General features: G+C 42.5%; 1 protein-coding gene across 4 annotated transcripts in view; it reads left to right on the plus strand.

Moving 5' to 3' along the window:
- Positions 1 to 11,766, plus strand: part of cobll1a (cordon-bleu WH2 repeat protein-like 1a) — a 12,910-nt gene extending 1,144 nt beyond the window's left edge. Inside the window, exons 2-11 of one of the 4 annotated variants that reach the window (XM_058404165.1) lie at positions 1,085 to 1,215; positions 1,735 to 1,933; positions 2,122 to 2,338; positions 3,305 to 3,349; positions 4,461 to 4,564; positions 4,859 to 5,077; positions 5,417 to 5,516; positions 6,830 to 7,055; positions 7,439 to 9,427; positions 11,569 to 11,766. In XM_058404165.1, coding sequence (XP_058260148.1) covers positions 1,127 to 1,215; positions 1,735 to 1,933; positions 2,122 to 2,338; positions 3,305 to 3,349; positions 4,461 to 4,564; positions 4,859 to 5,077; positions 5,417 to 5,516; positions 6,830 to 7,055; positions 7,439 to 9,427; positions 11,569 to 11,593 — 3,213 coding nt within the window. In that variant the 5' untranslated portion in view covers positions 1,085 to 1,126 and the 3' untranslated portion in view covers positions 11,594 to 11,766. The remainder of the gene's footprint in view (positions 1 to 1,084; positions 1,216 to 1,734; positions 1,934 to 2,121; positions 2,339 to 3,304; positions 3,350 to 4,460; positions 4,565 to 4,858; positions 5,078 to 5,416; positions 5,517 to 6,829; positions 7,056 to 7,438; positions 9,428 to 11,568) is intronic. The other 3 variants (XM_058404167.1, XM_058404168.1, XM_058404166.1) reach the window with 3 other exon arrangements.
- Positions 11,767 to 21,756: the final 9,990 nt, after the last annotated feature.

Consider the following 21,756-nt stretch of genomic DNA (forward strand, 5'->3'; position numbering starts at 1 on the left):
GTGTGTGTGTGTGTGTGTTGGATGAAACTCTGCATTTAGAGTCAAAATACTGTTATGTTCAGAGTTGTGTGTTGAATATATTCCTAAAAAAAAGTACTAGGATATTTATTTGTCCTGCAGCCTCAGTGCTCTGCTACTGGTATATTATCCATGTGTGAAGGTTCTGAGTCAGATGAAAGATCCCTCACATTCCACTGCTGAGTGCTAAAAGATTCCCAGTGAGTCACGGCGCTCTGTCCTGCAGTGGAAAAACCCTCCTCTTATAGAGCACTAATACTGTATTAGAGCCTTAATACGGACACAGTGGACGACTTCCTTCTGTCCGTCCTGCTCACTGAATTAGTCGACCAAACAACAGTACACAAGAGCAAGCTAGCTGTAATTGACCTACAGGAATCAGTTAAATGTGCGGTCAGGGATTTCTTTATTTTGGGACACTTTATGATCATGAAATATGATGTGAAACATCGAGCTTCAAAGAAAGAAAGAAGTAAAAGCAACCATTGTGATTAACGTATCATTCAATGAAGAAAGCAGCACTTCTTGCATGTTTAAGAGTTCTGTGTTTTGGTAAAGATGACCCAGAGATGTGTTAGGACTCCTAGGACACCTTTTCAGTCCTGACCGCCGGTTATTATCATTCTGGAGTTTCAGAGATAGAGATGTTCTCTCCGTGTCCAAGTTTCCACCCACCTCCTGCACTTGGGTGTGAATGCACTGGTGTACACTAATCAGGCATAACATTATGGCCACCTGCTTAATACCATCTTGGTCCCCCTTTTGCTGCCTGTCCTGCACTGTGTATTCTGACATCTTTCTATCAGAACCAGCATTAACTTCTTCAGCAATTTGAGCAACAGTAGCTCGTCTGTTGGATCGTCTTTTTCTCCCCAATGACCCTTGACTGCCTATGACCCTGTCCCCGGTTGACCACTGTTCCTTCCTTGGCCCACTTTTGATAGATTAGCACTGTGATTAGCACGGCAAAGGCATTTTTTGTGTTATGATACCGAATGGACGATTGCTCATTTACTTACAATCAATTACTTACAGTGATTCATGTCTTCGTATTTTACTTCAATAGGACGTGAACTGCGGACGTTTCTGGACAAACACTGACACAAATATGGAGCAGGAAGATCTGATTGAAAAGGACCTGACCCTGAGCGTGCTGCTCCCAGAGGGTCATGAAAAAACAGTTACAGTGCATGGCAGGTGAGAGACAGAGAGAGAGAGTGGGTGAGAGGGAGAGTGAGTGAGTGAGAGTGAGATCGAGAGTGAGTGATTGACTGAGAGAGAGCGAAAGAGAGAGAAAGTGTGAGAGGGAAAGAGAGAGAAAGAGTGAGATTGTGTGAGAGAGAGAGAGAGAGAGAGAGAGAGAGATTGTGAGTGAGGGAAAGTGAGGGAAAGAGTGAGATTGTGTGAGAGAGAGAGAGAGAGAGAGAGAGAGAGATTGTGAGTGAGGGAAAGTGAGGGAAAGAGTGAGATTGTGTGAGAGAGAGATTGTGAGTGAGGGAAAGAGTGAGATTGTGTGAGAGAGAGAGAGAGATCGTGAGTGAGAGAGAGAGAGAGAGAGAGAGAGAGAGAGTGTGTGTGTGAGAAAAAGAAACTGAGAAAGAGAGAGCGTGAGAGAGGGAAAAGCTAAAGAATGTGTTAATAAATTTAATGTGTAACTCTGGTGGAATGCAGACACCATGGGATAATGTGTGTGTGTGTGTGTGTGTTTGTCTACAGTAAACCAGTGATGGACGTACTGGTCATCCTGTGTGCTCGGTACCACTTGAACCCCTCAGACCATGTGATCGAGCTTTTTTCCATGAACCACAACAAGCTGAAATTCAAGCCCAGCTCTCTGATTGGCTCTCTGGAAGCTGAGCTCGTTGTGCTGAAACCTAAACGCAGTGACATCAGAAAAGCCCCCAACATGCCTGTGGTAAGCTGGGGCCAATCAAAACAATGTTTCCTGATCACTCACACCAGTTTCCATGGATACCACTGCGCTATAGAGTTCTCAATCCTGATTGGCCTAAATGATCGCCCAACTTATAATACGTTATCACTGTGTTTATGGCTGATTATGTTCCTATGACATCACAACTCGCTGTGTTTTACAACTCCCAGGCTACAGTGCGTCTGTTGATCAACTACAGGAAGTCCCATAAGGCCGTAGTGCGAGTCAGTCCCAGGGTTCCTCTGGCGGAGTTAATGCCGACTGTGTGTGAGAAGTGTGAGATGGACCCGAAAAACACTGTGCTGTTGAGAGACAGCCAATCGGAAGAGCCGCTGGATCTGACGAAAACGCTCAACGACTACGGCATCAGAGACGTGTATGCGAAAGGTAAAATTATGTTCTTCTAGAGAGGTTTGCATTTCCAGACCGATCGGGCATAACATTATGACCAGTGAAGTGAATAAGTCTGATGATCTCCTCATCATGGCACCTGTTAGTGGGTGGGATATATTAGGCAGCAAGTCAACATTCTGTCCTCAAAGTTGATCTGTTAGAAGCAGGAAAAATGGACAAGCGTAAGGATTTGAGAGTTTGACGAAATTGTGATGGCGCATAAACTACTGGATCAGAGCATCTCCAAAACTGCAGCTCTTGTGGTGGTGTTCCCGGTGGTCAGTATCTATTCATAGTATCCTTTAAGTTGTAAGGTGGTGCCCATGGAGGATCTGCTGCTAACATCTTGGTGCCAGATACCACAGCACACCTTCAGGGATCTAGTAGAGTCCATGCCTCGAAGGGTCAGGGCTGTTTTGGCAGCAAAAGTGGGACTGACACAATATTCAGCAGGTGGTCATAATGTTACGCCTGATCGGTGTATATACACATCAGAGCCATGTCTGTTTTCTGTTTCACTTTGCTGAAGTAAAAAGTGCAAATTTTCTATTTTAAACGGTTCTTGTGATTACGGCACCTGTTGAGCCTCTAAAGCGATGAGGAAACCTGTTTTTGAGGCTCGTTTGCTTGTGTGAAAACAACAACAAAAGAAAATGTTGCACAAGCAATCTGCTTTGCTAATCAAATGTTAGCAAAACATGATGTTTTTAAGAGTGCTAGACTAGTTATACACTGAAGCTAGAATTTGACCAATGAGTAGTTTTCAGTAATCGGTGAAAATCTATAATGTGAAGAAAAAAAAAACCTCTGGAGGAGGAACTTGAACAGGTTTTTGGTCAGGTTTCTATAGGAGGAAAGTTCTAGTAGCCTTAGCTGTGAGTAGCCTTGAGCTCAGAGATTCATCACGTTGGTATTGTTGGTATTATTATTGGTATAAGTGACATTTTTATCCTTTCACAGCTGTTTCAGGTTCTCCAAATGACCCAGCAGCACTGACTCAGAAAGGTACTGATACACACCGAGGTCCTGATTTAAAAGTGTGTGTGCGTGTGTGAGAATCTGTTAAGTTTAACTTGATGCATAAACCCATCAGCCATAACATTATGACCACCTGCCTAATATTGTGTCGGTCCCACTTTTGCTGCTAAAACAGCCCTGACCCGTCGAAGCATGGACTCTGCTAGATCCCTGAAGGTGTGCTGTGGTATCTGGCACCATGATGTTAGCAGCAGATCTTTTAAGTCGTCCATGGAGGCCCCACCTCGCAACTTAGAAGACTTAAAGGATACTTTTGATAGATACTGACCACTGCAGACACCCCACAAGAGCTGCAGTTTTGGAGATGCTCTGATCCAGTCATCTATCCTCCATCACAATTTGGCCCTTTGGTCAAATTCGCTCAAATCCTTACGCTTGTCCAGTTTTCCTGCTTCTAACACATCAACTCTGAGGACAAAATGTTGACTTGCTGCCTAATATATCCCACCCACTAACAGGTGCCATGATGAGGAGATCATCAGACTTATTCACATCACCTCTCACTGGTCATAATGTTATGGCCGATCAGTGTATATTTTATATTAATAGAGCAGGATGGATATATTAACTCGAACCCTCACTCACTGAGTTCTAATAATGCCATTATTAAATATAATTTGCTAAAACTGTGACTTCACATTCCCAACACCAACAAAAAACGTCTCCCTCAGAGTTTTCATATTTCTTTTATAATCAATTGTGACAAGCACTTGGAGCATCTCCGAGAGCGGAAATGGGTTTGATATCAACATTTACTTTGAAGATACAAACATTTGTGTGAGACGAAATAACCATTTTTAGTTTTTATGGGACTTTTCTATAAATATATTGCCCCTAGTAGGCTTGGGGAAAAAACAGAAATACACTTAAAGTCCTGAGTGTCGTCTTTCATATGAGCTTCATATTAACCTCCACTGTGGAGTGAGACGCATTCAATCAACATGGACACAACCAAACAGGAGGAGAGTCCATTTATTTTGGCCTCTGGGAAAAACAGTTAAGTAGTTTATCCTGAAAGTCGCCGTTTCCAGTCTTGTAGTGTTTGAGCGATGTGTTTTTCTTTTCTTTGTGTGTGCAGACTGTAAGAAGGAGAAACTGCTGACGCAGGAGAAAGTCCTCGGAGAGAAAGAGAACCGAGGATTACTCGGCTTGTTTAGGAGAAGCAAGAAATCTGCCGAAGAGGTCCGTAAGATCTCGCCGTCTCCTTAAAACGATCAAGATTAGCTTTAATATCGTGGCTCGGCAAGAACCGTGATGAATTATTAAACCACCTCACGTGCAGATCTACTGCCTGCTAGGAACCACCTGATCGTCTTGCTTCCTTAATTATTCAAACAAACATGAAAAGCAGAAGTTCCTTTGGGCATTACTGTATCTGCTTCAGACATCTAATTAGCTTTTGCTACTTCCTGTTTCCTGTTCCACCCTGACTTTTTTTTTCTTTTTAAATCTGCCTCATTTCCCTATCAACAATAGACTCCCACCAACACCGACCCCATCAGCGCCACCGCCTCTCTGGTGCTGAAAGATCAGCATGCAATCAACACGCACTGTTCCGAAACAAACTCCGCCTCCGAAATGCCCAAGAAGAGACGTGCGCCTCAGCCTCCCAGCATGCTCGGCTCCCAGAGCGTCTCTGCCGAACCGAACTCTGGTCGACAGGCCGCTCTGCCGTCCACCCATAACGAAAAAGAGGTGTGTAGACGTGAAGAGAAGTGTACAATGATGATAGAAAGCATGTTAGCATAGTTTGCTAGCTTCCTTAAATCCTTTCTGATAAAGGAATCTTCTGGTGCTGGGATCTCAAAGATGGAAAAAAAATGGAGCAGGGTGGGCTGGGGGCCTTGCTCAAGGGCCTAACTTGGTGGTGGTGGGGTTTGAACCCTGATCTTCTGGGTCAGTTACCCAGAGCCTTAACCACTTGAGCTAACACCACCCTCTTCTGCAGAGTTGCTAATGATTTTTGAAGCCACAAATGCATCTTGAACATTTGTGTGTGTGTGTGTGTGTGTGTGTGTGTGTGTGTGTGTTCAGGGTGTGCTGAGTCGCGTCTCATCCACCGAATCATCTCTCAAGCAGAATAAACGCAGAGCTCCGCCCCCTCCGTGCACAAGCCCCTCCCTGGCTAATAAAGGTACACCATTTTTGTCATACACAAGTACACAATACGTATATATATATATATATATATATATATATATATATATATATATATATATATATATAATGACGAGATGACGGAAACAGAAGGCACTCTACATTCTCCAGGACGACGTGTTCAGTAAGTGCTGGCTTTGCCTCTGTGCTTGTGTGCAGACACGGACCTGCCAGGAGGGGGCGCTTAGGAGACGTCACGGCTCCATCACTGTTGCTTCTGTCTTAATGTCCAGCTCACTGGTGAAGGGCAGATCTCCTCCTCCTCCTCTTTTTCTGCCTCTGTGTCTCTTTATGTCCACGTCCTCACCTTTCTGTCCTGTATGTGTGTCATGTTATTGTTCCTGTGCTCACTCTTTGTGCCTCTTGTGTATCAGGGAAGCTGATCCTGGATCAGTCCTGTCTGTCTCACTCCATTTATTATCAAAGAAGGACAATAAGTAGGCGTAGCTGGTCAGTGCTGTTCCTGCTGGAGCTGTTGGACGCGTCACGTCGTCTTATCTAATTTTAACACTCAGAATTTTTAATGGATCTTACAGTAAATGAGAGAATTATAATTTTTTGTCATAAACACATACTGATATCTAACATGCTAATATTAATATTTTTAGAATTTTGGGCCCTTGAGATCTTTTTTCTTCCTTATAGTTTCGATCATACTGTAGGCTTAAAGATGAAAGAAGAGTTGTAGATTTACTGCTTTTACTTCATCAGAACGAAACATCAGAGCTTTAACCTCAGGTCTTACGTGAAAACAACTAGAACCAGTGCCTTGGGGACGCCTTCTGAATATCAGCGTCTTTCTTTAAGCAGTTCATCAGTAACAGAAGCAATTAAGCCGTGACGTGCATCTGTCTGGCCGATTATTGGCGTTTTGCTTTAATTAAATATCGATCGATGCTCTGTTCTGGTCCGATTTCACCTTGTCGTCGTAACCTTTTCACTTTTTACTTCAAAACAGGGCCGTGTTGTAATTAATAATTAATAAATAATCATTATTTATCTGATTTTTCTGTCCTGTGTTGAATATTTCTGTACTGTTCGCTAGCTCTCTGCCTTGTTGTGATCGTTTGTTTCTTTTTATTTCTTTTCTTACTTTTTTTTTACAACATCTGTCGCTTTTGTGTGCGCCGTGTCTGATTTAACATCGATAAAACATGGAAATATTAATAAAAAATAAAATAAAGAAATGATTGTGTTCGGTTTATGATGTGTATTTGATGCAATGGGTCATATGTTTTATTTTATTGTGTGTGTGTGTGTGTGTGTGTGTGTGTGTGTGTGTGTGTGAAGAGAAAGAGGTTCATAAGGACAAAGTCATGTGTTCTTTCTCATCAGAAAGGTTGTCCATTTTAGAGAACGATGAAGAGGACGACTCGGCTGAAGCCGTTTTCAAGCAATCCAGCCATTTTAAACCGAACCGCTCGTCCATCCGATGGTCCCCTTTAATGACCGAGGTGGTGTCTGAATTGACCGACCGGATTAAATCCATGGAGCAGAAAGACGCCTCATTCGATTGGTATTTATTTCTCAGCAATTCTCAGAACCTTTTGGTTCATGGTGCAGGAATTTGACTCCATATTTAAGACTCTCATGATATTTTAGGAGATGATTTGATTGAGAGTGAGATGTTTAAGTCTTGAATCTTGAGATGCTTTTCCTGACCGGACTTTGACCTGTTTTTAAGGCTTCCAGATAAATAATTTTGGATGTTAGTTTGGGAAAATTGTGATCAATCCACCGAATTTGGTATAGCATCAAAATTTAGATCTCCACTGGAGAGAATGTTCAATAAATGTAATGTTCGCTTGACCATCAGCCAGTGATCTTTGTGCTGTGAACCTCTCTCTATCTTTATTTTTGTCACTGATCCTCCCCTTCATCATCATCATCTCTCTTTAGGTCCGTCATACCTTCACATCCAGCACCGAACCTTCCTCCGGTGTCTGGATCTGTGGTGGACGCTGATCCAGCGCTGCCCCCTGGCTGTGAGCTGCCGCGAAACGGCTCTCGGAGAGACGGCGTCAACACCTTCACCGTGGTGCCCCAGAAAAGGCCGCAAAGCACCAGACAATACGAGTTTCTCCTGACCATGAAGAATGCGACGGTTAACGGAGATGCAGGAGAACATCTGGAGGAAAGGGTTTCAGAATCCAGAGAGACTGAGAAGATGGAGACGAGTAGCAAGGAGACGGTGATGCTCGAAAAAACAGATGATGAATTTGAGAATGTAGTGGAGACAAATCAAGAACCGGGTATCACAGAAGGGTTTGGGAAATTACATCTGAACATTGATGTAGAGGAACACCTGGCAGAGGAAAATCTCACAAAGGAACATCTCACAAGGGAACATCTCACAAAGAAGCATCTTGCAGAGGAACATCTCACAAAGGAACATCTTCCTGAAGAACATCTCGCAAAGGAACATCTCATAGAGGAACAACAACTAAAGGAACATCTTGCAGAGAAACATCTCGCAGAGGAAAAGCTCGCAAAGGAACATCTCACAAGGGAGCATCTTGCAAAGGAACATCTCACAAGGGAACATCTTACAAAGAAGCATCTTGCAAAGGAATATCTTGCAGAGAAACATCTCCCTGAAGAACATCTCACAAAGGAACATCTTGCAGAGAAACATCTCCCTGAAGAACATCTCCCAAAGGAACATCTTGAAAAGGAACATCTTGCAGAGAAACATCTTCCTGAAGAACATCTCGCAAAGGAACATCTTGCAAAGGAACATCTCGCAGAGAAACATCTCCTAGAGGAACATCTCACAAAGAAGCATCTCGCAAAGGAAAATCTCATAGAGGAACAACTCACAAAGGAACATCTCATAGAGGAACAACTCACAAAGGAACATCTCATAGAGGAACAACTCACAAAGGAACATCTTGCAAGGGCACCTCTCACAAAGAAGCATCTTGCAAAGGAACATCTCGCAGAGAAACAACTCGCAGAGGAACATCTCTCGGAGAAACATCTCGCAAAGGAACATCCCCAAGATGAACATTCCGCAAAGGAACATCTCATAGAGGAACAACTCGCAAAGAAACATCTCCAAGATGAACATCCCGCAGAGAAACATCTCTCAGAGGACAGAGATGGGATGGAAGATCAAGACGAGAGAGACTGGATAAAGGAGTATGCAAAAAGAAGAAGAATATTTCTAAGCGATTATGATTATGGGAGAGAAACAAAATTAAAGACATCTAGAAAGGCATTTTATGAAGAAATGCTGGATGATGTTCCTCCACATCCATCACAGCTTTCTGTCTGCTGGGAAGAAGAAGAAGAAGAAGAACCTGAGACACCAGAGGAAACTGAAGGTTTGGGAACAGAGGAAACTGAGGAAGACGAATCCAAAGCAAACCCTTTCACTCTCCAAAACCCAAATCCATCTACATCTGAAGAACCCTACTTCGATGTAAACCTTTCCTCTAACCTCCACTCCTCCAACTCCACACCTTTCACAAGCTCTTCTCAATCCAATCCTCAGGATCACCAACCCACTTCACTTTGGTCTGCATTGCCCCATGGCTCAAAATCTAAACTCGAACCGAGCTTTAAGCGTTCTTCTCCAAACTCGCCATCTCTCTTTTCTTTGGCTGTCTCCCAGAGAGTTCAGAGTCTTGGGAATGCCTTCAGTCCTTCAATTCCATCTACAAGAACCATCAGCTCTCCAACTCCACATCCTCAAAGAGTCGGTTCTCAACACACTTCCTCTCAAAAGCTCTATTTCCAAAGTCTGATCTCGGAAGAAATCGTTTCTAAGTTTCCAGGGTCTCTAGATCCCTGTGGCGAAGCTCCGCCCACTTCTACAGCTCCGCCCACTGTCATTATTACAACTCAGGCTAGGAGGCAAGCCTGGAGTTCCTTTTCACGCACACAGTAAGTACGTGTTTAATTTTTTTTTTACAGAGTTATCTGGAAATAACTGAAGATCTAAATACATTTAAGAGGGAAAAATATGATATGACTCTTCAGTGGATAATTTTAAAGATTAGAATTTGGCTCGTTAACTAGAATGAATCATTTGTATCCCAAGATTGTGACGATCCTTCCCAGAGAAATGGATTCACAAAAAACAGATTTGTGATGTCATCAGAATAGTCTCATCCAACTGATTTAAACCAATCAGGAGCTGATATGCAAATGACCAGAAATGGCTCTAATGCCGAGTTTGCATGTTCTGTGTGGGTTTACTCCGGGTACTCCGGTTTCCTCCCACAGTCCAAAAACATGTACATTAGGTTGATTGGTAATTCTAAATTACCCATAGGAGTGTGTGTGTGTGTGTGTGTGTGTGTGTGTGTGTGTGTGTGTGTGTGTGGGGCTGTCTGTCTATATGTGCACAACAGTGACTGAATGCTAACCCAGATAGTCATGCAGTGTGAACACAGCCTCGACTGAATGCTCCCCTGGATAGTTGTCCAGTGTGGACACAGCAGCGACTGAATGCTAACCCAGATAGTCATGCAGCGTGAAAACAACTGTGATCCGACTGCTTTAAAAATCATGCAGTGTGAACTTGGCATACGCTAGCTTAATGCTGACTAGCATCTGTGAATAACAAACGTTTAGGTGTTAGCATTAGATACAGTAAATTGCAATAATGTTTCACAAAAGCAGTTAGCATGATCTGTAAAGGAAAGAGCGTTAAACGTTCAACATTTGGACCTTTTTTTGCAGCTGAAAGTGTTTCTAAGCCTTTTATTAATCTATTTTTAGTTTAATTCTCTAGTAACAGCTTGCACCAGGGGCATTTCGGGGGTTTCATGGTAACGTGACTAGCTGTGTATTTTGTCTCGTTCGTTTCAAAAGAGGGAAAAAACAAGAGCTGGTGAGAGAATGACTGTTTATAGCTGCTATAACATAAAGCAATAACAGGAACTAACTTTTTACACAGATGTAAAATGCTGAATATGATAAGACTAAAACAGTTCTGTTCTAAAACAGCACACTTGTCGTGTTTTATTCCTTCCTCGTGCGTGTTCGGAGGAATAGCATACAGAGTGACATGTCACACTCATAATATTGTCTGCTTGACTTTCTGTCCTGTATATACAAGTGGTTTCTTCCTTCCTGGAAGTGTCTGGAAGTGCGTTTGTGTGTGTTTATATGAGGAGGAAGCTCCACCTTTGAGGCAGTGCATATCCTGTATAGCTGCGTTTAGAGTCAATATCCTGAGTGTGTGTGTGTGTGTGTGTGTGTGTGCGCGTGTGTGCCTGCATACAGCAGAGAACATTAACAATAATGGGATATCATCAGGGGCAGTACGGTGGCTCAGTGGTTAGCACTGTTGCCTCACAGCAAGAAGGTCCTGGGTTCGAACAGGCAGGGAGCCTTTCTGGGTGGAGTTTGCATGTTCTCCCCGTGCCTGCGTGGGTTTACTCCGGGTACTCCGGTTTCCTCCCACAGTCAAAAAACATGTACATTAGGTTGATTGGTAATTCTAAACTGCCCATAGGAGTAAGTGTGTGTGTGTGGTTGTCTGTCTATATGTGTGGCCCTGTGATGGACTGGTGACCTGTCCAGGGTGTACCCGTGCCTTTCACCCAATATGTGCTGGGATAGGCTCCAGCAGATCCCCGTGACCCTAATTAGGAATAAAGCGGGTATAGAGGATGGATGGATGGATGGATATCATCATCCTATGTGCTTTAGAGTTGGAGTATTTCTAGTGTCACATGTACAGCGACTGTGAAATAATGTATGTGTGAAATGTGTATAATAAATTTTTATAGGAAAATAATCAACAACTGGCTTGTTTGATTATTTTCCTAAAACTGCATGTCACAAACTGTTCTATTCCTCTTGCACCACACTGTACTTCATAAAAGTGCCTGAAAGCTAAAACAATACAGCGTCTTCTCATCACTCTGCATCACAGAAACTCTAGATTTGATGATTTACTGATGAATTACTTCAGGATCCGACGTTTAAAACTTCTGCTTAAATGATAAATATTACTGAAATATAATGTTGGATATTGTTATATATTTGTCACTTTGGTGTTTGTGTGTCCACAGGTTGAAGAATTTGGAGCAAGTATAAATATCCGGGTTCGAATGAAGCATCACATTCTGTTGTTTTTTCTTTTTTTAATTTTTCTTTTTTATTTTTTATATTAAGCCCTATTCTTTATCTAATCTTATTAGAGTACTAAAATCATTTAAAAGCAATTAGGAATCGACGTAGTGATGTTTTTGCTTTGTATGTGAATTAAAAATTCCAAGCATCTGATTTTGTGTCGTTCTTGATGTATTTTAAGCCGTGCTACAGATACACACTTATAAAGGGAAAAAAAACGATTCACATACCAGGATTCAGTCCAATTTTCTCTCTCTCTCTCCTGTGCTTATGGTTTATAAAAATAGCCGAAGGATAGACTCGGGCGTACCCCCTGCGCTGTATTTGAATTTTAAATGAAAATAATGTAAGTTGAGTTCTAGAGCACAGGCAAGTCTCTTTTTTCTCTCTCTCTCTTTCTTTCTTTCTTTCTTTCTTTCCTTTTTTGCCTCTAAGCGAGATTCAGTAATGTGTTTGGTTTCTATGCAGCAAAACATGTTTTCTCTCCAAAATGCCCCAAGGCCCAAAACCCTTTCTCCATGTTTTATAAATAAGAAAACTACAGTAGAAATAAAAGCTCAGGTTGCTATCTTGAGCTGTTAATGATGGTATGCGAGCGGTATAGCAATACTTAAACTCAGCGAAGAAGATTCCAAGCATGAGGAAGATGATTTCATCCACAAGAATGAACCAGACACGTCTCCCCGAAACGGCTGCAAAAGTTTCACTCTCTACATATAAATGTTTCACAGATCCTTTCTGTTTTATTTGGTGTTATTACTTACGTCACGTATTTACGAGGAATAACAGAGATCACTTCCGTTTATATTAGATTTAGAGTAGTTCATTTATCTCCACCAACGCGAATGTGTGTATGCTTGATAACTGATATCCAGGGTGTATTCCTGTCTCGTTACCCGAATAGTCTCCGGATCCACCCTCCTGACCAGGATTAATAAAAATCCACACAGGAGGCTGAACCTCAATTTCAGAAATAGCTATAAAACTGGCCAGAAATCTCAGCTATTTTGTAGAATTTATGTATTTGAGACAATTTTGTCCCTGCCTCCATTTTGTCCCAGGCTCTCCAGCGTGATCTGTTTCATGTGACATCATCAGCAATGATCTTTACAGTACTGTTTAATAACTCACAGGACCCAAATATTTATAAAGTGTTCACTAAAGTGTCCGAGTGGGCTTCTGTGAGTAAATAAACGCCAAAGAAAACATCCCTCAACTCAAGAGGTCCTTCAAATTCAGCTAATGGCGCCAAAACAACATGGCCGTCCACGCTAGGAGCAGTGAACAACTCCTTTCCTTTAAATGTTTTTTCTAAACTGTATATACTGTATAAAGCATTTGCTTTAGCTATACAGATATAATTGCTTGTTAAATCTATAACAATGTTCACTGATTTGAGGCGGCAAATACACATCACTCGTCACAGTTAGCTGACTAGCACTTTGCTAGCAAAGACGAGCCTGGTGGAGGCGTCCATTTTGTTTGTAGCTCAGTGGCACTGAGATTAAAACAAAAAACAGCCTAATTTCTAGTTAGCTGATTGTTCCCTAATTGATGCTTGATGTGCAAAACATTAACAAAACCATGATTTTATTATTGTTTACTGAGTAATTGTCCGGCTACCTGCAAACTATTGAACAGTATTGTGTTATCGAAGTGCGTAGCTTTTATTTCTACCCTGTTTCTTCCTGAGAAAACTTCTGTCTGACCTGTTTATGTTTGAATATATTTGTTTGGTTATTAGTGACCACTAGGTGGCAGCATTGGTCCAGCTCAGACATTTTGCACCGAGGCCTACTGGTTGAAAATTAGAGCCCAGGTTTCATTACATTTTACAATTCATTGTGCACTTTCCTTCATAACTTTCATGAAATACAGGTCCTCGTTTGCCTTCTGGGTGAATCCTGCAGTACATTCTGCTCTTAAAGGGCAAGGACTTAGTCAGCAAACTTCACTTGAGTGCCGTGAACATGGCGGACGGGACTTCCGTCGCTCACGTTTACATGCAAATGTTAATCTGTGTAGTTTACACAAATTCACGCGTACACAAACCCGAGACGTACGGCACGAAACGCCGGAACCGAAAAGGTGCTATCTGTGCCTGGCTTGGTGTAGTATTGTTTGTGCCTTCTCATTTTTATTCACCGTTGTATACAAATCGTTTGATTTTTTTTTTTCTCTCCTGCTTTTCCTGCCGCTCTGTCAAGAATAGAAAACATATTCAGTCTCAGGATAACACAAAACATATTCATGGAGCAAAGAGTAAAAAAAAAAGGGAAAGACGATCAATAAATGACCTCAAGCACAGAGAGAGAAAGAGAGACAGAGAGACAGGGATCTGACATTGCCAGAGGACTTGTACAAAATCATGAATCAATGCAGGAGCGACCTTTTTATCCTTAGCTGAAGTTCTCCACCATATCCAGTTATTAATATATTTGTAAACTTGTGCGAGTGTGTGTGTGTGTGTGTGTGTGTATGTGTGTGTGTGAGAGCGAGAGAGAATTATTGTATTTCAGTATCCCAGTAGTTCTGTCATCGAGACCCGGTGTCTGAGTGAAGACGACTTGTGTGGTGAGTCTAATCCAAATAAACCTAATTAACAGAAAACACACACGACCTCCATGTGTGACATTTACACTCATGCTCTTTTTTTTCCTCCCCGACACTTCACTTAATGTTAATTATGAATGTTGACGCAGCGCTTTTTGATTTTTCCAGGCACACAATTTCATTTATTCACTTTATTTTTCACATGGTTCCAGATCTGATTCATTTGAATTTGATTCATTTGCATTTTCACGCGATTCATTTGACCCTTCTGATACCAAAACCTCCACGGAAACCTTCTCTACCACCGGCGACGTCCGCCATTTGGTGATATCGTGTATTCGGGAAGAAGAAGGACGTGATTCATTTGTCCCATCTGATTCTACACACCCATGATCCTCAGAAATGGTGATCCTCAGACACGGCCATTTAGAACGTCTTTCATATTTTATCGTTCTGTTTTTAAGCTTGAACTGGTGATGATAGGAGGCAAGAGAAAAATTGCGTTTTCATACCTAAAAGAAAATGCAAAATCTCTGTTCTAACAGGAATTTCTTCCGGTAAATCAGTCAGGAACACACACACGGCACACACGTCTATCACTGCTCATGGTATAATAGAGTCATAGCGTTTTTTCCATAAAAATGATCAAATCGGTCGAGAGTGAAATCTCACAGGATGCACCTGTAATTAAACAGAGGTTACAGATTAGCGCTCTGTTAATGAGCAGGTTTAGGATGGGCTAAGTACACCACGAAGCTGTGAAGATTTCGGTATATGACGATAATGGCGCTCACACAGACAGGCTGATGTGGTGTGATCTAATGTGTGCCACTCAGGACAAAATGGCTTATACAATTATTGACAGTATCCCATCTGCTGCTATGCATAATTTGGAAACGCCCTCAACTCAGAAAGGGACAACTTTACGACCAGATATCTATCGGGTGGTGGCTCATCCTCTTCAGGGCAGTGTTTAGGAAGCAACCCAAATCTCCAGACTCACACTGCAGAAAGGTAGAAGATGAACATATGCTGTGTGATGGGGGGGGGGAAATGTGATGTAATAATGCCACAGAGTGTGTGAGAGTGCAAGGAAGTGAGTGTGTTAGGTGTACCTAATAAACTGGCAACCATCATGCAACTAAGAACCTTTAATCCTTCCTTTTTATCAATTCAACAATCGTTTCTTTTGATCCATCCGTCTTCACTGCTCCTTTTCTCGCCCTCTTGAGCACACACACACACACGCACATATCCAAAGACAAGAGGCTAAAAAATATTCAAAAACACACTGACGATGTTGAAAAGCCCTGATGCGCTTGGAAGACATGACTCTCTGACCTGGTGTGAATATTTATCACAGTGTGATGCAGTGAACTGTGCTGTGTGTCAGGAATCAAAAACCTACCGCAGAATAAAAAAACATTAAAGGTGCAGTGTGTCATTTTCCAACGTTTCCATCTGCAATAACGATAGAAAAGAAAAATACCGTCACAATGCTGGCATGCAGCGAGCGCCGCCTCATACTTTTTAATGCTGTTCGCAGCTGTACTTGACATGGTGCTGTCTAAATGGACAGGAAGTTTAAAAAAAAAAAACAACAGGAAATGAGATGAGGTGGAAGAGAGGAAGCAGGAAAGTGCTACATGGTGAAGATAATGAAGAATGAAAATGGCTGACTACACCTTTAATTTTAGGGGACGGGTCAGACTTCATGGCTTCTCTCGCAACTTTATTCGGCTTCAGAAGAACAGAATAAAAAAAAACCCTCGCTCATTAGAATTCATAAAAATCAGGTAGAAAATGGATTTATTGAGACGTGTGTAAATGAAAGCCATGTGTTTGGACACTTACTTCTCCCTGGAACATCCGCTTTAAAAAGGGTGTGTGTGTGTGTGTGTGTGAGAGAGAGAGAGAGGGGGGGGGGCAGGCCCTCAGATACACTACACACCCTGAGAGAGAGAGAGAGAGAGAGAGAGAGAGAGAGGCCCTCAGATACACTACACACCCTGAGAGAGAGAGAGAGAGAGAGAGAGAGAGAGAGAGAGAGAGAGAGAAAAGAGAGAGGCCCTCAGATACACTACACACCCTGAGAGAGAGAGAGAGAGAGAGAGAGAGAGAGAGAAAAGAGAGAGGCCCTCAGATACACTACACACCCTGAGAGAGAGAGAGAGAGAGAGAAAAGAGAGAGAGGCCCTCAGATACACTACACACCCTGAGAGAGAGAGAGAGAGAGAGAGAGAGAGAGAGAAAAGAGAGAGGCCCTCAGATACACTACACACCCTGAGAGAGAGAGAGAGAGAGAGAGAGAGAGAGAGAAAAGAGAGAGGCCCTCAGATACACTACACACCCTGAGAGAGAGAGAGAGAGAGAGAAAAGAGAGAGAGGCCCTCAGATACACTACACACCCTGAGAGAGAGAGAGAGAGAGAGAGAGAGAGAGAGAAAAGAGAGAGAGGCCCTCAGATACACTACACACCCTGAGAGAGAGAGAGAGAGAGAGAGAGAGAGAGAAGAGAGAGGCCCTCAGATACACTACACACCCTGAGAGAGAGAGAGAGAGAGAGAGAGAGAGACTGACATGCTCGTGTTTAATATGCTTCTTGTGGTCAGTCTTGTGAGACGGCGGCGGCGGTGGTTTCAGTTGGTGAGGGAAACGGCTGACTTCCTCCTGGCGGACCGGTGGCTTCTTCACCTCGCGCTCATCAGTATTCCGCCGCTGTGGCCTTGCGCTCCTTCCTGGCGGCCACCGCGGCCATATCAGCCTCGGCGTGCTCTCTCTCTCTCTCTCTCTCTCTCTCTCTCACTTTTTCGCCGCGCGACACGACACGTAGAGGCACACACATGCACGCGCCCCGGCGAGAACGAAACGGCGCACCGCACGCGCTCCTGAATACCGCCGAAGCCCTAATTAACAATCCGAGCCGAGGCTCATTTGCATGGCGGCTTTGAGCTGAAGTTGTCAGACAAAAATCCGCTCTTTCATCCCACGTTTGTTGTGTATCACCTACAGTCAGTTACCATGAATACAGCGCAAAAGTATATAAATATAGATGTGTATATATAAACAAAATTAAAGATATATATATTTCCCCCCCTTAACTAAAAGTAATAGTTTTACACACTCTACACCTACCTGACCTTTCCATCGTCCCAAAAATGTCAGTTAGTCTTTTTAGCCTCTCTTTAACATCGCCTGCACGAGCTTCTGACATTTCCTCTGATGCTAACCTGAGGGTAGAGGTGGAGGAAGTGAGGAGTGCCTCTTGTCATGTACACACTGCTGTGGAGCTTTTAGAAAGATTGCAAGAATTCAGAATGAGGGATCACTAGGAAAAGGGTAGAAATATTTATAGAGTCAAAGCCTCACATTCGACATCCTCTTCAGTAAGAGCTTCATCCTGGTCAGAGGATCCCGAGCCTAGATCCTGGGAATACCGGGTGCAAACCTGGAATACAGCAGGGATGGGATAACCCTCACACTTAGGCGTAATTTAGAGACACTCTGCATCAGTCCCTCCAGGAGATTTTATGTCAATGTTGTGGCTAAAAATGGTTGATTTTCCTGTCCTGTGATCAATACTTGTGATGCAACTTGCGAGGTTTTGGTTGTTTTCACGGAAAAGTACCTCAAATTAGTAAAATTGCTAGGACTTCTTTTAAACTCCTAGCAGTAAACGTATGTAATTGTGTATGTGAATCACGAGAGTTGGCTGAATGTGTGTCGTGAAGACGTCTCACAAACTGTCACATCCAAAATCTTTGGAAATCTGTAGAGGATCCAAGTAACACACAATATGAAAGCTTCACAACTTGCTTTCCTAATTAGGGTCACGGGGAACTGCTGGAGCCTATCCCAGTCCACATTGGGTGAAAGGCAGGGGTACACCCTGGACAGGTCACCAGTCCATCACAGGGCCACATATATAGACAGACAACCACACACACTCACTCCTATGGGCAATTTAGAATTGCCAATCAACCTAATGTACATGTTTTTGAGCTGTGGGAGGAAACCGGAGAACCCCCATGTGGGCAACGTGCAAACTCCACACAGAAAAGCCCCTTCCTGTTCGAACCCGGGACCTTCTTGCTGTGAGGCAGCAGTGCTAACCACTGAGCCACCGCACAAACAGTATTTATAATTAAAAACAATTTGAAATGTCAAGCAGATATAGATTAACTCCTTTATTCCACCCTTTCTCTCCCACCGTTTTGTTCCCGTTGCCCCCTGACACCTTCTTCATTTTAGCTCACCACTGCACAGAAATATTCCTGATTTATGCTAAACACGGATCTCTCATGCAAAGCAGTGAAGAGAGAGAGAGAGAGAGAGAGAGAGAGAGAGAAAAGACAGGGCTTGATTATTAGTGAGCTGCCTGTTAGCGCAGTTAACGACGTCACTCGTTTGTTTTGTTTTTGTATTTTTAATTATTCTCATTTATTAGCCTTATCGTGACGGTACGCATAAATATATCCTGGCTATGACTCCGTGCTGTTTTCAGCGTGCAGGTTTGGCCCTGCTCCAATATGGGTTTTTTTTTTTTTTACCGCTTCACAACTTGTCGAACCTTTCTTGCCATCCTAAGGGCTGTTCCAGTACTTTATCAGCTGAAGGAAAGTTCGTTAGATGAGACCTCGAAGCGCCGAGAGATTGAGTCAACATCAGGAGAGGGAATTTACCCAGAAGGCATTGTGATCTGACACAGTTTCTTCAAACCAGCGCAAGACGGTGGGTGAAGATGTTTCTAAATGTAAGCGGGAGAAGTGAAAGACTTAATATTTAAAGAGGAGAACTTTAGAAATCTCTGAGAGAGAAGACAAAAAAAAGTGGAAAGGTGTCGATGTTTTAGTGCTGGATTCGGTTAGATAGATACCGAGTTAGCAATCTGAGGAAACGCGTAGAGACCCAAGTGGTCACTTGTTGGACACATAAACTGTGAGGCCTCGTTATAAATGATACTGAAATGAGTAGAGAATGATTTCCTTTCTAATCTAATAATAATTGAATGATTAAGATCGCTGTTAGCTTTTAATCCTTTCAGCTTCTGTAGCTGGTTCTGGTGCCCGGGGGATGTGGTACCTTAGTGGTTAAGGTGTTGGGCTCTTAATCGGAAGGTTGTGAGCTTGAAACCCACTGATTTGCTCCTGCTGGGCCCCTGAGTAAGGCTCAGTTAAAAATGTAAGCCTCTCTGGCTCAATATTTTGTGCACTTTTCTGGCCACAAGCTTCAGAATGCTGAAAACTTTAGAAACAAAAGTATGATTTAATGGCTGGACTAAAAGTGACCGGAACACACAATCGAGCATTCAATTCAATTCAATTTATTTGTTTCGCAAACAACAGACACCGTCTCAAGACAGCTTTACAGACGTATAGAAACCTAAAAAAGATGCTAAAGTTAAGTTAATATTTATCCCTAACATTTAACCCTAATGAACAAGCCCGAGGCGACGGTGGCGAGGAAAAACTCCCTGAGATGATATGAGGAAGAAACCTGGAGAGGAACCAGACTCAGAATGGAACCTCATCCTCATTTGAGTGAACGTCCAGATTCATGAAGATCCATGATGGAATCTGTCAAGTTCATTTCATTCGTAGCAGTTTTTTATAAAAAAACGAGTCTTTATCAAGCAACACAACCCTGCGGAATGAAACCCTCGAGCAGACACCCGTCCGTGCCTCGTCTATCCTCCCACGGCCTACACCGATGTTAACGAACAACAGGGTGATTCTTTCCTTATTTGTAATTATAGCTCTGTCAGAGTTTGGCTCTTTGTACGCTGTAAAATAGTTGGGTGGTTATGTAAGTTCTGTTGTATGGATATGACACGATTAGTCGAGTCTTGGATTATACAGCCATCAGGGAGGTTTTTTTCACGAAACGGCTTTAACCGTGTTTGGTAAACCGGGGCTTGGAGGATAGAAATGTTATGATGGCTTGTGAAATGTCATTGTCAAGAGAGACATAAAACACACACACACATATGCGCAGGGAAGAGTAATTTCGCATGTTAGACACAAGAGAGGGAACGAGTGAGAACAATAACAACTCAGTTATCCTTCTGCGAGTGTCTGATGGGTCTATTTAAAGTTTTTGTTTTTTTCTTCCTCTCCGTGTTTCATGTGAGCGTAGAACAGCGCACAATGGTCCATTAGTGTGGATCATCTGTGTATTTGTGAAACATTGGAAATTACACACACACACACACACACAGTCTTCCCAAGGTCAAAACAATACCCAGAGATATTTATTTATTTATTTATTTTTAAAAAATATTGCCTTGTCTTTTTCCAGTCTTCAGATCCTTCTGCTTTTGCATTCTGCAAAGTTGTGCATCCTGACATGCTTTTCTGCTCATCACAGTTGTAAAGAGTGTCTCTTTGAGCTACTCTACCTCCACTTATTAACTTCAAGCAGTCCAACTCTTTTCTTCTCATCAGACAAGGCGTTACCGCTCAGTTTCCGCCTAAGGTTTCTGTTCAAACCTTAGAGCCTACTGTGTGTTAAACTCCCAAAACCAGCCCATCAGGAACCAACAACCATTTACCGGGATCCATTTCTTTCCCCAATATTTGATATGAACATTAACTAAAGCTCTTGACCTGTATCTGAATGATTTCCCTGTTGCCATATGCTCGGCTGATTGGATAATTGCAGGTGTTCCTATTAAAGTGGCCAGCCAGTTTCCAGTAATTGTCAGGTTTGGCTCGGCCGTTTCACGCGCTTCGAGAGAGATGATGAATTGTTAGCGAATCTGATGATACGCTGTGAGATGAGGTGCGTGTGTGTGTGTGTGTGTGTATGTGTGTGTGTGTGTGTGTGTGCAGGGAGTAGGTGGATTTGTATCATAATTTTCTCTCTTAATGACTGCATTATCCTGTTTCACTAATCACATTTCATTTAGCTTTCTCCTCTGCCTGTGTGAGACTGTTATGATTATCATTTAAAGACTCCTTTCACGTCGAACAATGCTCCAGCTGCCTCCTCCGTACCAAACCTGCGCGAAGTGTAGGCCATGATCGTGAGCGCCAATCCATTTACATTGTTATTAAGCAACATAAGTTTAAAGATAAAAGAAGAGCTTGGAGAGAAAAATCAAACAAGCATCAAGATTCATTAACCTGAGCTGTAGAATCTGGTTTGCTATCTGAACTAAGCTAGAGTATAAAAATACCATTAATTGTATATGTAAAGTGTGTAATGTTTGGGACTCCTGACTTCTTACTAGCCTTGTTTTTAACTGAAAATATATTAAAGGAGCGGTTTGTAATTTTTTATAGCTATAAATACATGAAGAAAATATCTACAAGCCTTTACCTTTTCCCCCCAAAACCTGACCTCTATCAAAATTAGTTTGCTGCATTTTACAAAAACAGTGAATGGGGCCATTCTTATCTGTTCCAGGTGGAGGCGGGGCTAATTTCAGGGACAGAAATATGTAAACAGGAGCCTGACACAAAGACACTAAGCAGATCAAGCTAACAAGATGACTTTAAATACGGACACATTGTGAAAACAGAGGTTTCCAGAGATATAATTAAGATGTTTATTATTAGTCTGGAAACTTTACA

Source organism: Hemibagrus wyckioides, linkage group LG11 (genome assembly GCF_019097595.1).
Source record: "Hemibagrus wyckioides isolate EC202008001 linkage group LG11, SWU_Hwy_1.0, whole genome shotgun sequence".
Lineage (NCBI taxonomy): Eukaryota > Metazoa > Chordata > Actinopteri > Siluriformes > Bagridae > Hemibagrus > Hemibagrus wyckioides.